Source organism: Diadema antillarum, unplaced genomic scaffold (genome assembly GCF_040938485.1).
Source record: "Diadema antillarum isolate AM-2024a unplaced genomic scaffold, OU_Dant_1.0 seq00001377_RagTag, whole genome shotgun sequence".
In the NCBI taxonomy this organism is placed as follows: Eukaryota; Metazoa; Echinodermata; class Echinoidea; order Diadematoida; family Diadematidae; genus Diadema; species Diadema antillarum.
Genome location: NW_027272137.1, coordinates 972,564 through 987,395, shown reverse-complemented (window position 1 = coordinate 987,395; position 14,832 = coordinate 972,564). Strand labels below are relative to the sequence as shown.

Here is a 14,832-nt window from a genome sequence, read left to right as displayed (position 1 = left end):
TTTTCTGAGGATTTATTGATACTTATACTATAGTGAATTATTGTAAGCTAGAGTGTGTTTCAAATTCACCTAAAGAAATTAAGTAATGCCAATCAGGTAGAGGAGCAAAAAGGTTCAACATGTTAAGATCTATTTTTTTCTTTGTTTTTTAACTAAACTGGAGTCAAAGGGGGCTGAGCTTTCGTTCCAAGCAGAATCTTCGTCAGAGGCAAAATGATCATTTTCATTCATTGGCTCGCCTTATTGGATAAGCAGTTTTCAGCAGCTTCTTTTTTTTTTTTTTTTTGCTACTTTTAACTAAACTGTGACATTGGATACAATCATAATACAACCACACAATGGATGTGAAGTGATGGTAGAATCGCCTCCAAGTCTGTCATTGAAATGCACACAAATCCTCAATAGATTTCTTGTTCTTTGAATAATCATGATAAAAGCACATTATTGTATCAAATTGTTGTACAGTTGTGACAACTATGGAAGGATAGCATGTGAAGGGGAGATGTTCCAAACTGCTAATTTATCACCCAAACTGTCATAGCAGGGGCGGATCCAGGAATTCTGTAAAGGGGGGGGGGGGCGCAACTAATATTTCTGGTGCCACTTCCGGGTTCCATTTCATTTTTTCTTTTTATTTCTTTTGTTTTTAACGAAAAATAAAGGGGGGGGGGCGTGCGCCAATTGCGCCCCCTCTGGATCCGCCACTTGGTTGGTACTTTCTAGACAAACCAGTGTGGGAAGTGTGAAAAGCTGACTGCAATACCTCGTCTTATTCGTGTGTCTGGTTGTGACCAACCGAACCATTTTTATCGTCAAAATGACACTGTTTCCTTACTCTCTATTTCCAATCCTAAAGAAAATTTGACTACTCTGTTATTTTGATTTCACTGTGTTCATAAAAGTTCACTTGATCATAACTTGGCATTTCATTTTAACTTTAAACAAGAACAGACTAGCCAGAGGATTTTTGGTTACCTAAATCACAGAAAATAAAATCACCAAAATCTTCAATCACAGCTGATTTTCTTCTTTTACCAGGGTTTTAAAAGTCATAAATTGTTGGTGTTGTTGTTGTTTAGTGACCGAAAGTGTACCATCTGACTCCATCACAAAATGCTGAGTTCTCATTTTCTTGGAGAAGTAATTTCCTTCGCCTGTGTCAACCTGTCGACGGTTCGTTGTATGGTGGCGCTCCGGTAGGCTTCCCATCTTATCTGATTCTCCAAGCTGCGCTGAATTTCGTCCTCCTTAGCAAAAGGCATCATCTGAGTCAGGAAGGAGGATGAGGGGAAGGAATTGGAGATTTTTTAGGGAGGAAGAATAAAGGTTTGATTCTGAGTGTTTGATCAAGGCTGGATGAAATCAGTATCCAGTGAAGTGGCTTGGACTGAACGTAGACAGATTCTATGATTGTCGACAACCGAGTGGATTTACCACTGTATTCAATCACTTTCATTCTGAGTACATTCTTGTCCACTGAACGCCCGACTCATTTGTTCATCTGTTCGATAATACCTTTGATTATTTTTTTTCCATAACACAACAAACGTCACAATTATTAGTACCAGAGGATTCTATTTAAGTTTATCTATCTACTCTTCTGTGCAAATGACAAAGACAGAGATACATTATATTCTTCAAAAGGCATAATGCCATACTAAATGAAAATGTCATACAATTCGTGAGTTTGTCCGCTTACAGTTCAAGTACTGCAAGCGATGTTTTCCCAATCTTAAAATACACCCACGAGAAAAAATAGAGTTCCAGAACGGTCGTGAGACTCTCACAGAAGTCAACTGTAAAATATAGGCCAGTCATTCATCTGTAATATGGATTTGAGCGTCGAATCCTCAAAGCCATTTTTAACCCTAATCCCACCGGGTTTTTTGAGGGACTTGAAACCATGGGGGGGGGGGGGGGGCCTTTTTGGCCCCCTTCAGATCTCGGTCATAGATCGCGCTAAGGTAGAGGCCAATGTAATCTACAAGACTGTATAGTTAGATTTTTCAAATTTTGATTTATTTATTTCATATTAATTAATTTATGCTAATTTATGCAAAATATTTTTTGGCCTATAAATCCAAAAAAAATATAAAGCTCCAAGATTTTCAATTTTTGATGAACATATTCTTTTCAATATCCTCAACAATAATATTGAAGCAAAAATTCGGCTTCATAATTATTTCTTATGTATTTTGTTGTTTATTGAATTTCTTATGTATTTCTCTGTTTTTTACTTTTTTTTCGTTAAAATTTGTCGCAGAAACTTTTCAAAGCATAATCAGGCTAAAATAAATCATTATCAGCCATTGAAAGTAAAAATATTTATTTTTATATGAATTAATTGCAAAACCGGCACAATTTACATTGGATTTGTGCACAAAATCATGTTTTGGAGCAATTTTTGGGTAGTCAAATTTTTTCAAAGGGGCGTGGCTTCAAAACGGTATGCCCGGGAGCGACAAATTTGTGTCAAAAGTTTCGTGATACTTGAAAGAAAAAAGTCATAAAATGTCGCGGCGAGAGCATCACGCCTTGCGGAATAATCACGCGAAACGTCGGGGGGGGGGGGGGGGGGGGCAAAATGCCCCCCCCCCCCCCCGGTGGGAATAGGGTTAATTTAAAAAAAAGAAAAAAATTATATATTTCATTAGATTTATCTCAATCTCTAAATATATCATGGAATTTTAACGAAAGGATGGAGGGAGTACGTCCGATCACCGAGAACACACCGATATCTTGACACGGTGCAGCATGTCGTCTGTTGCGTGTTGTAGGAAGAATTGTTTGGACATGACCATACACTCGGCTCCATGACTGACCAAACTCAGGCTTGGCTGCTCACTGAACAGGACATCCACCAGACCCTGAAATATGATGAACAAATAAATGTACTCTCATATGTGGCTAACAAACATAAATTGCATTAACTTTCACGCAAGCAGAAGGATAGTTGCTTGTAGATCGAATTTACGAGCCCATTAGTTTTTATAATTTAGCTTACGAACTGTTTATTATGTGAGCGGCCCCGTAGTACAAACCATGAATTAATCATCAAATTGTTTACCATATACTGCCATGTGTTCGATATCAATCAAAATTTATTGCTGCTTGGTGCGTGGCGTCTGTTTGCCCTCATGCTTTCTACAAACGTACATGCCTAATTATACAACATACATACGCACAAACCTTCTTTCATCCATTGCAAGTGAATATCAAAAATATTTCTCAGTGGCAGAAGATGTAAATCTATTTGTAAAGAACTAACAGAGTACAGACTACACTATCAATTTATTTGGTATCTGAAGGAAATCACACAAAAAAAAAAGGAAAGAAGAACTGACAGGAGAAAGGAAAGGGAATGAGAACAGATGTAGACTGTAGGTTTATACACCACTCAAAAATATTAAGGACCATGCCAGAGACTTATGTATCACTTCACGTAGTCAGCTGTTGCCCATAACAACTAACATTCCATAAGGTGCTATGATGAAACGACTTGATGAAACCAACCAAATGTGAAACTAAAACAGTGTGTTTGAAGTCATTCCAGGGTTAGAACAGTTGTATTGGGCATTTCCTTAAGTAAAATACCTCGTATAAAAAGTTATACACAAAAGAAACAAGTGGTCCTTCACCCCCTTTTTTTAGTAGTATAATTAGATAGATAAATAGAATAGATAGAATAGATAGATAGAAAGAAAGATAGATAAATAGATAGATAGATAGCTATAAATGAATGGATAGATGGATAGATTATATAAATACTTAGATAGACAGATAGCTATAGATGATGGATAGACAGATAGATAGATAGATAAAGATAGATAGATAGATAGATAGATAGATAGATTGATTGATTGACTGACTGATTGATTGATTGATCTAGATATGGAATTAGCACGATAAGAAAGAAATGAGGGAGTTACTCACGAAGACGCCCCCTCGCTGTAGAGTTTGGATAGATACAAACACAGAGCGACATCCAGTTTCCTCCTCATCCTCCAGGAGATTTGACCTCAATACTGGATTCTGTCATCGAGTACATACAAATCAATACTGAGCGGTATTAATTAAATTCGTCAAATAGTTTATCAGTACAATGATGGTAACAAAGGCTTTGATGTCAAACACATTGTTGAGAAACCAAGTCTTACCTTTCTATCTACAGCAGGTTTGTTAAGATCATCGGCAAAGGTTCGTTGAGGGCCGTATCTTGGTAGCTCATCATCTGTATTATGATGAATTATTGACAACAGTATGCAAGGTTGGAATATTCAAGTATTATTGATATTATCCTTATGAATTAACCATTGTCATTATAATAACTCTCACTGTCATAATCGTTATCAATATCATCATAGATGTCAATGTTGTTGGTTTAATCATTCATTGGTATTGTCAATTTAATTCATTTATTTTCGCAGCAAAGAAAAAACCTTCATTATGAAAAACATAAATTAGATTTTCATCAGTTTCTCACTCCCATTTTCTTGTTTGGTTAAAGTTCTCTTCAGATCTTCTAACCCTGTTCTTGAAAGCTATATCAAATTCTATCCTTCTTTCATCTTTCTATCTCGTCCAATCTTCATTATGTCGTTGCCATGACTACGTACCGCTATGATTCTCCTCCATTTCAACGAGTGGAAACAAAGATTCTTTCATTTCAGTGAGAGCTCCAGCCTCTTCCAGCTCCTCCATCCATCTCTCTTCCTGTCTCTCCTCCTCCATCTCAGCCACTTCCTCCTCTGCGGTCTGACCATTCAGAAGGATTTGGACGATTAACGACGTTAGCACTCTTTAAACCACAAACTCTTCATTCCACAATCGCCATGATTCATGCAATTGCTTAAAGGGATGGTATAGTATTGGTGGAGATGAGGATTGGGCTTCTAACTTTTTGCGAGATACCAAGAAGCTACTTATGAAATAGTACAGAGCATACCATTCTAACAGGAATTCACAGTTTATTTGATGAAAATCGATTTTGAAATGGCTGAGACCATCCCAAAACAAAGTAAAACGAAGCGATCGTAATTAAAGGTAGGTCCCACTTTTTATTAGGATAGCTCTGTTTTGGATATCTCAGTCATTTCAAAAACAATTTTCATCAAATAGACGTCGAATTCCTCTTGGAATCATACGCTCTTTCACATTACATACTCCGACGTTTCTCGTTATCTCACCAAAAAATGTTAGAAACCTGAACTTAGGTCTCTACCAAAACTATACCATCCCTTTAAGGAAAGTGTTCCATGTGAACATTAATTTAAAGATCACTGGTTCAAAGTCACACCCAGTACACAAATAGGTGTGTGAAGGTGATACAATGTGAACAAAGGGGTTAAAATTGATAATGCTCATTTGCTGTTGTTTTGAGAAAACATTTTTACTTTGACTAAGCAAATGACACAAATATTTGAATGGTTACAGGAGTCTATTTCATCAAGGTGTAGGTATAGTTTGACTTTGATGATACAGCTACCATGCATTCGCTTACCATGAGCATCGTGGAGGTGCTGCTTTTGGCGGGAATGATAGCCTTGGTCAATTCAGCGTTCATCATGAGGTAAGGCAGGTCCATGCCTCGCTTGTACAGTGACTCTCTATGCGCACGAGCAGCGATCATTCGCCGGGTGAGGAACGATTTCTCTCGATCAACCAAGTATTGCCCGTGTCGTGATATCGATAGCCGGGAACCTTACAAATGCACATATTATGATATTTACATGTATTTTTATCAACGAAGACAATACATCTTATTTTGGGAGACGAGTTTATTCAAGATGTATAAATTATCCGCTTATGACATATATCAACCGTTATCTATTAAACAGAGATATGAAGCAATTTAGATCAAAGAAATATTTCCATCCAGAAGGCTACATAGAAAGGGTATATCCAACTAACGCACGACACTGACTGTAGCAAGATATGATTTCTGATTCATGTTTGGAGTATAGCATGACTCGTATAATGTCTTCAAAGAACGAGAATGGCCTTGATAAATATTCCATAGAAAAACAGTGAGCAAAATCAAGTTGGGAAAGACTATTTGTAACAGTATTATACTTGATACTTGTTAAATATTGTCCTATCTAAAACTCACTTTTATCAGTTTTGGGTTTCTTTGGATGTGATTCAGGTTCCACATATTTCAGTTGCTTCAGAACAGAGCAGCTTCCCTGAAAAACACAAAAATATACAGCAATGACATCGTCTTCGTAAAATGTTTGAAAAATAAACAAAATCAGCCAATAAAATGATTCACAGACCAAACCAATGGTCAGTGATCTTATACAATGATAAAATAATAAGAGGAACATGTCAATATTTCGTACGATGAATAGTTAATTCAATAAAGAGCAGATGCATTTATAATCAAAGCGAGAGAAATGGTGAGAAGAAATGAAGTGTTTTTAAAGTGTAAGATAAGTGTTAGAATCATTCAAGAGAAAAATTCCTATTTGGCATTTTTCAAAGTCACAGTCATTGTCATCTCATTATTATTATTATCATTATTATTATTATTATTATCATTATTATTATCATCATCATCATCATCATTTTTTGATCTATATGAAGTACCAGGTATGTTCTTGGTTCGTTGCTTCTACCTCGAACATATTTAGAATTTTCTAAAATCGACGAGCATTGCGAGCAGGAGTAGAAATTGATATTTCTTCACAATAACGTTACTGGGTTTAAATACTGTTTTCAATAGAGATTGAGTAGCTTGGAGAGAAAAAAAATTGTATGCTTATAAGAGTGAAGGAAGGTCGCTGTGACTTTACCATGATTACGTCACCTATTTTGCGATATACCAAGGTAGATGCTGGTCTCACCTACCGACTTAATGACGTAAATCCACTCGGAAAATTTGCTGTCTCTCACAAGGACTGTATTCTTCCTGTATAGGAGTAAAATCAGTAGAGAGTAGAGTAATGAGTAGAGAAACATTATGCTAAAGTTCTGAGAGCAACATTTTGAGAATCTCTTATTTGAAGATACGCTTGTCGTACCGATTTAACAAGAAAACTCTAAGCTTTATAAACCAAACTCGTACATTTGACAGCAGAACTGATGATCATCGTCAAAACTCAAAAGTCTTTGTATAACTAGAATTGGGTCTAACGTTGCAACACTAAAAGAGCTGCGCGAAGCATCGTATGTCCGAAAATAGTCACTTTGAACAGTATTCGTACGATATTGGAACAAAAGTCAACCTACAGTTGGGAGGCAAGTAATTAAGGGGACCTGCCGGATAAAATGCAGGAGAGTAATTTCTCCTCCTACATTCATATCAATACACGTACTTGACATTATTGAACATAGTCCAAAAACAGTTAAATCTCTTACATTGTTATCGACGTTGCTCTCCCTTTTATATAAACATCGAAAGCTAATCTAATCATCCAACATTTACTGTAAGAAGAAACCTCACCTGAAGAAATTGAAGACGCATTTCTTGGGATTTTTCTCGATGTTTTTCAGAGGCCATTCCTTCAAGAAGTTCACACTCCTATCGAAGAGAGGAAGCAATAAACTGTATAAGAGATTTGCAAATAACATCGCAACGTTTCGACTGACAAAAACAGTTAGATGAACGTGGATTATTGGCATTGATTATAAGATGGAGCAGTCTGATCATAAAATTACTTGGTAATAGGTCTACATTCGAAACCATGTCGTGAACTGAAAACATGTTGACGACCAAGTAAAGATAACAAAAATAATATGAATATGCAAGGTGATTCACGGTGCACGAATTGATTTTATTCGTTTGTTCAACGTGTTTCAATTCATACTCGCTTCTTGTTTAGAGAAGTTGCTGTAATATCAGAAATGTTCCATAGAATTGACATGAATTAAAAGGTGGATCTTATGCACTCACAAAGCTCATGATATTTTCAATTTCAATGGAAGTCAGTTACTTCTTACTTCTGAAGATGTGACGTAGTGACAGTCATAAAATGTACTGCCGATTTCAATAATAGACTATCAGGGTAGAAGAACGATCAAATTTTGATATGGCGGAAGATCAACTTTTTGAGAAACTGTTGACTCACTCCGAAAGGAAAAAATGGTACTTCAAGCGCGAATGTCACCAGTCTGAAGTTTAGTACCTTGATATATTATCATTCAGCTCGATGCGTTATTTGACAAAAGTTTTACTAGTATTTGAAAATTTACCTCATAAAATCTAATGTCCCAGGATCTTGAAGCACTTTATAATTCCCAGACATAACGATGTAAATGAAGTCCTGCAAGGCAACCAATCACAATCCCATAAAAGATTATTAATATCTTGATCTACACTTTGAGTAAAGTCTGAATATAAGAAGATGTATTCAGCATAAATCGAGGTGCACTTACTAAAAAGAAAATAATAAGAAAATAATAATAAAATAATTCAGTTAACGTTTACCTCCAAAGCAGACCACACATTGGTCACCCTCTGTTAAATTCTTAAACTAACCAATTTAGTTTACACTAACAAAAATACGACGCAATCAAGTTATGAATTTTATGGTACAATATCCAAAGAAAACAAATGAAACTTTTTTTGTAAACCTATAACGTCGACTTTAATATTTTTGTCAAACTTCCTACCTCGGCCGAGATGACATACATTTCCACAGCCTCCCTCGAGGAAACACTTGAGGTGCGCTTGCTGTGATTCAAGATAGCCAGTTCCTTATTGGCGTGGAGGAGTGTGAGGAGTGAGGCCAGAGTGAGAGAGGGAGAGGCGGAGGGGGCGGAGAATGACAGGGAGAGATGAGCACGATGTCAAACATACAAAAGTGTGTAAGTTTGACGCTGGAAAGAGAGCTGAATGCTAATATGGTCGCATGCAGTGTAAACAGATTGTTGATCACTATTCTCATAATTATAAAGCTGTGGGTGGAATCCCATTTCCTTTCTTTCATTTCTAGACGTGATAGAACCAGTTTTTAATCATATGGAGCTTTTTTTTATATACTATATCATTTTATCGTTGCAAAATATTTCATATAAGGAATACGACGTCTTCAAACTAAAGTAGTTCACTTCTTTTTAAAACGGAAAACTCAGACTTTGATTTGACTTTGTTGATGCAGTATCAGAAAGGAAAGTCAAGACACAATGAGGTAGATGTACCGAGAATGATAAATCCCACACCCAATTCAGCAGTATACTTACCCCAAAACTATCACCCCTCAGGAGAATGGCTAGAATCTTTGGCTTGATGTCACCTGGGACTGATACACTCACCAAAGCTGTCAGTGAGAAGAATGGGAATCAGAGAATGTACCACAAAACAACTCATATTGCCTACAGTCGACCTCGCCCAAATCGAATTTTAAGAGACGGGGGGGGGGGGGGGGAGGGAATCCTTCGACTTACGTGAATTTCGTGTCACATAATAAAATCAACACGTATTTATATTCATTACAGGTTTATTTTTTTCGACTTTGTCAAAGTTTTCAAGTTGTGCGAGGCTACTTTAAGTGAGGTTGTCTGTAATCACTTCAGAAGACAGTACTTTCATCCTTGGGCAGAAAAGGTAAACGTTTAAATGTCTATATACTCATAAAATGTCCATCATTGATCACGGACACAAGGGCCAGTCGATGCAAACTTATACTAATATGATATTAACAGAATAAACAAAAAACAAAACTTTCATGTCAAAGTTGCATCTGCTGTTTTATATACGAAGGAAATGTATATATATTTGTACGTCCCATGGTTACTACGACCTACCTGATCCAGAAAGAATAAAGTAGAAAGCATCTGGGGCGTGACCCTCTCGTACGATAACACGATTAGGTCCGTACGATTCGTACCAGCCGACACGAGCGATGCTGCTCTGCATAGCGGCCGGGTATTCACCGAGGGAGGAGAGATCCCGAAGAGCCATCTCTACCTGATTATAAACATTATAATCTGCACCGTTAACGGCGTTACGCCTTTGAATACCACATAACATCTTATTATGTATCGCTTCGTTATTCCTATGATACTTTTATGACTATTTGCCAAAATAATTTACACATTATGCCAACTAACATTGTAACTATACGTCGGGTATATAATAGCAGAATCAGTCGTAAAACCGTTGCGACTCAAGTTTAGTACAATTAGAATTGTGTTTACAATGTGTTTACAGCTGATGAGCTCAATTTGCATGCTACGAGACCGTTTTTGAATATTTCTTTGTGTTTTTTGTTTATAATTCGGCATGGTGATATAACTTTGCAGCGGCTTTGCTGTGACAATAATTTCGGAATGCAACACGATTATAATAGAGTTACTTACGTGTTTATTATCTTGTTCTGTTCGAGATGATGCCGATTTCTGGAGAATCCGTTTCGTTTCAGACGTTAGGCGCCACTTAAAGGTTGATAAAAGGGAGAAGCATTATTCGAGTTTTTGGTCTATGCTGTGCAGGGGCGGATCAAGGAATTCTGTAAAGAGGGGGCGCAACTAATATTTCTGGTGCCACTTCCGGGTTTCATTTCATTTTTTTTTTAAATTTCTTTTGTTTTTAACGAAAAATAAAGGGGGGGGGGCGTGCGCCGGTTGCACCCCCCTCTGGATCCGCCACTGCTGTGCCTATTCATTTCCTTGCAAACACTATCTGTGTCATGAATTACTTCCTAAAACAGCATGATCAGTAAAAGTAGTTTAAGTAACGCGTGGGAGAGTGTCGTCATCGGGCTTCCATTTGTTTTTCCTTGTGTATACTCTTCCTTCCTTGGTAGCAGAACAAAAGGGAACAATTATAAATGAGCGTGTTGTCTAGTGGATAAAATATCATGAAGCTTTATCCTCTAATGAACCACCAACAAGTTGCAATCAAAGTTTATCAAATGCATGATTCAAGTTATGCACTACTACTGAAAATATACATTATTTTGATTCGTGGTTAAAATCATTTTACGCTTGGAAGCTGCACACGACACAATAGTTGCAACTACCACATTCCTTTACACATTGGGTTTTCCCCATTTCGGATCTCGAGAGTAATAACTTGAATTGTAAATTCGTAACGATTGTCGCCAATTATCTCGTGCATGTATAAATTTACCTTTTTCTTCGCCTTGTACTCTGTGACGTCAAACATAAGGTCCTCTCGCTGGCGATCTGACACTAGGTGTGCGACGCTCAGCTCAAATTGTCTATTCCAGTGGAGATTGATTTAAAAAAGTCAACACCATACGGGGCAGATTATTCGCACTGCATGGAAAGGAGCTATACCGAGTACCGACTCATTCATCAGATATAACATTAAGACATCTAATAATGTGCTCAATTTTTATGTTAGAAAAGGATTACTGTGGACTCCCGTTATAACGAAGTCCTCGGGACCGGCAGTTTCTTTCGTCATATCAAAATTTCGTTATAACCAGAAGCGGATCTAGAGGGGGGTTGCAACCCCCCCCCCCCCAAAAAAAAAAAAGAAAAAAAGAGAAAAGAATTAGATTAAATTAAAAACATTTTTTTAAAATCTTATCTTTCTTTTTAAACTTGTAATTTGGCAATGACCTCTATACCAAAAATAGTGGTGTTTTAGATGCAAGAAAACGCCATTTTCACACACGGGTTTTCAAAAATTCTCCCTACTGTAGGAGGGGGGACACCCCCCCCCCCCTTTATAAAAAGCTAGATCCGCCCCTGATAACCGAACAAATGAACGATAAACAACAAAGAGTGGATAATTTTCCGGCCTGAATTTTTATTTCGTTTTAACTGGAATTTCGTAATAAACGTGTTCGTTATAACGGGAGTGCACTGTACAGATTTAAGAAATGTCACTGAATCATTGCGATATTACGAATGAAATGTGAGCAATCAAACGTAATTGTATTTTATTCTAAAAAAAATGAAACAAAACGAGATTGACACTTCATAAGTACAAATTTAAGTAGGCCTACATTAACCCGGCAATGTTCCAAATTTCACTCACATTCTAACTCGTTTTTTTTTCTTTCAGTTTGTATGCACATACAACTAATCAAACTGAAACCGATTATTCTGGGAGCTGTACAGTGTATTAATATCACACGTGTGACTACGATCGGTGCTTACCCAGTGTCCACATAGTGAATGGCGCAGATTCGTCGTACGACGATCGCTAGTCGTGCTACGATGCGAAACAATCTTGACAGCTGCTGCTGCATTGTGGGGAATTTATGATAACAAAATCACACACAGAGGTCTATCAAAATAATCAATATTGACCACTTATTATATACGAACTCTGTGACCAAAAAAACAACAAACAAAGAACCCCCCCCCCCAAAAAAAAAAAAAAACAACAACAACAACATTTAATTATCGCCATTCCTCTGATGCATCGAGGTCATACGACCTGTTTCTTTGTTTGTTTGTTTGTTTTCTTTAATCCAACATGCAGTAAAATGCTAATCTCTTTCAGATAATTTCAAGAGTTGTACTGTTATCACAGTACATCTGAAATTGCCTATAAACTGTTGTGAACAGACAAGGACAGAAGGATAATTGAGATACATGCACGGGAAATATAAGAATAACTATAACATTTATAAAAAATAAATTTAAAAAAAGCTGCTGCAAACTGTTTATCCAATAGTGGCGAGCCAATGGAGTAAAATGGAGTAAAAAGGGGCATTAACTTTTGATCCTATCAGAATCTTCGTCAGAGGCAAAATGACAAACGTTCAGGGCAAGCAACAAAATACGTCGATGCATGGCTATGACGAAGATTCTGCCAGGATCAAAAGCGCAGGTCCCTTTGTGACTCCAAAATGACCGAGGGTTAGTATTAAGAGGTTTTAGATGTTGCCAAAGATTTGTACCTTTCTCTTTTCCCGTCTTTTTCTCTGTCTCTGCTTTTTAAACATCGTGGCGGCGTTGACTGCCGCGAACACGTTCTCGTACCCTGTCACTCCATGATGTTCGTCATCTCGACTCGAGATCGATGAATCCGACTTCCGCTTTGATTTGCTCCTGTGCTGAACCGCATCGCTTATCGTTGACGGCTTCGAACTTGACAGTTTATTCCTAATTGCCGATTTCGCTACATTTCTCCATTTTGAAACGCCACTGGCAGCTACCGTGACATCACCTCCTCTCTGCAATTCGTCATCTCGTGAAGGTTTAATAAAGGCTTCTTCATTTGAAGTGGACGATAAAGTGGCGTTATTGATTACGTTGGATGCAGCATCCTTTTGCTCGTCTACCTCGCGTTTTTTAACGTGCAATTTTTGCAGCTCAGAATCTAATGCTGAAGACATCAAAGCCAGCTGCTTACGGTCTCCTCCTGGTTTATGCTCTTCTATTGTCCGAGGAACACGCAGACGATGTGGAGTAGCAATTTGTTTCGGTTGCCGCCTACTGATGGTTGCAGTCGTAGAAGAATTCGAGACAACCTTTGACAAATATCCCGAGTATTTTCCTTTTGACACTTTACTGTGATCAGGAGGTATATCAATAGTCATCTTATACTCTTTAACAACGCTTAGAGATGGGTCGGATTTTTGGTTGGATGATATGGTGTGACTTCGAATAGCACCTCGAAGTCGTGTTTGCTTCCGTTTTCTGTCGCCTTTCCCGTCTAGGATGTCTAGCGTTGAGCGAATGTTCTGCAGACGATATTCGGGATCGAGTCGTGTTGCCATAGTGATCAAAAGATGATGTATCTTCTCAGTAGGCCTATCGTGTCATGCAATCTGATTTAAGGCAACACCTGGTTTTTTTTTTCTCTCTATCAATTAGCATTAAGGCTATCAGTTTATGAAACAAACATAGTGAAACACAGAACAAGGCACTTTAATGAAGTCTTCCGTAAAGCTCATAAAGACAGATTCAAACTCGGAAATTTGAACAAAAGTAATTTTGGCGAGGCATTCCTAATTTTCTCCCTTCATATAGGGGAGTAAACAGCGATAATACCCTGCACGCAGGGCTATCACACTGATCATCATTATATCAAGTGCCATAATAATCAACAAATATTATTGATTGCGGTTGCTTACGAGGATGAAAGATATACCGAGTTCAAACTCCATTCAGTGATCTTACAGGCTCAGATGTATGTCGATGCTTTGAGTATTCGTTCTTGCTCTTCGGATCAGCACATGAACAGACCACGACGCTACATCTCCCGCTAAATGTCTCTTCCCCACACGAGTCACCGTGGACAAGGGGTAGCTCAATTCCTACACGAATGTCTTCATTGCTTCATGCAGCTTCATGTTTGGCCGGACACCATGCAGCCATGGGGCTGTGATTTCTCCTCTTCAGCCAAATTATACAAGAAGGAGTACTTCCGGAGTGTGTGACATCTCCTAACAAAGCTTCCAGGAGGGGTCAAACAAAAGAGAAGAACTTTAGTCCTGTCCAAAAACATAAATATCCAGCAATGCGGAAAACACGTTGATCAAAGTGATACCTCTGTTTTGAAAGAATTCATTGCCTAAATTCTACTCATCAGTTATTTTGCTACGCATTGTCTTGGATGTCGGACTGTAACATACAAATTATCTAACTAAAAAAAAAACAGCCTGTGATCTGATAAAACAAATAGGATACTTCTGGTTTGTTTGAGTAAAGTTTTTAAATTCCGTTATACGGAACGACAGAGGATTATTTTGATAACGAACCGACAGAGTTAAACACTAATCAGATAAGTTTGTGGTGCGATAGACATTTATCGTTCTAGAGAGAACGTTTCCATGGTGACCAGGGATTAGTAGCCTATCATACAAACCTACACATACATCAACACAACACACGAACAACACGCACACACATACACACATCCCTGGTAATACATCATGCTGTAGAAGACGTTGAAGTAACAAT

At 37.7% G+C, this 14,832-nt stretch overlaps 1 protein-coding gene across 1 annotated transcript; it reads right to left on the bottom strand.

The window, feature by feature from the left end:
* Window positions 1–1,124: 1,124 nt before the first annotated feature.
* Window positions 1,125–13,646, bottom strand: LOC139708850 (uncharacterized). The gene is made up of 16 exons (XM_071620809.1): window positions 12,825–13,646; window positions 12,076–12,161; window positions 11,075–11,165; window positions 10,303–10,377; window positions 9,748–9,910; window positions 9,184–9,260; window positions 8,614–8,697; window positions 8,194–8,264; window positions 7,445–7,522; window positions 6,850–6,910; window positions 6,110–6,185; window positions 5,501–5,700; window positions 4,617–4,755; window positions 4,158–4,231; window positions 2,733–2,867; window positions 1,125–1,265 (listed from the first exon to the last, which is right to left on the bottom strand). The coding sequence occupies exons 1-16, from the start codon at window positions 13,644–13,646 to the stop codon at window positions 1,125–1,127; spliced, it is 2,373 nt and encodes a 790-aa protein (XP_071476910.1).
* Between the last annotated feature and the right edge of the window lie 1,186 nt (window positions 13,647–14,832).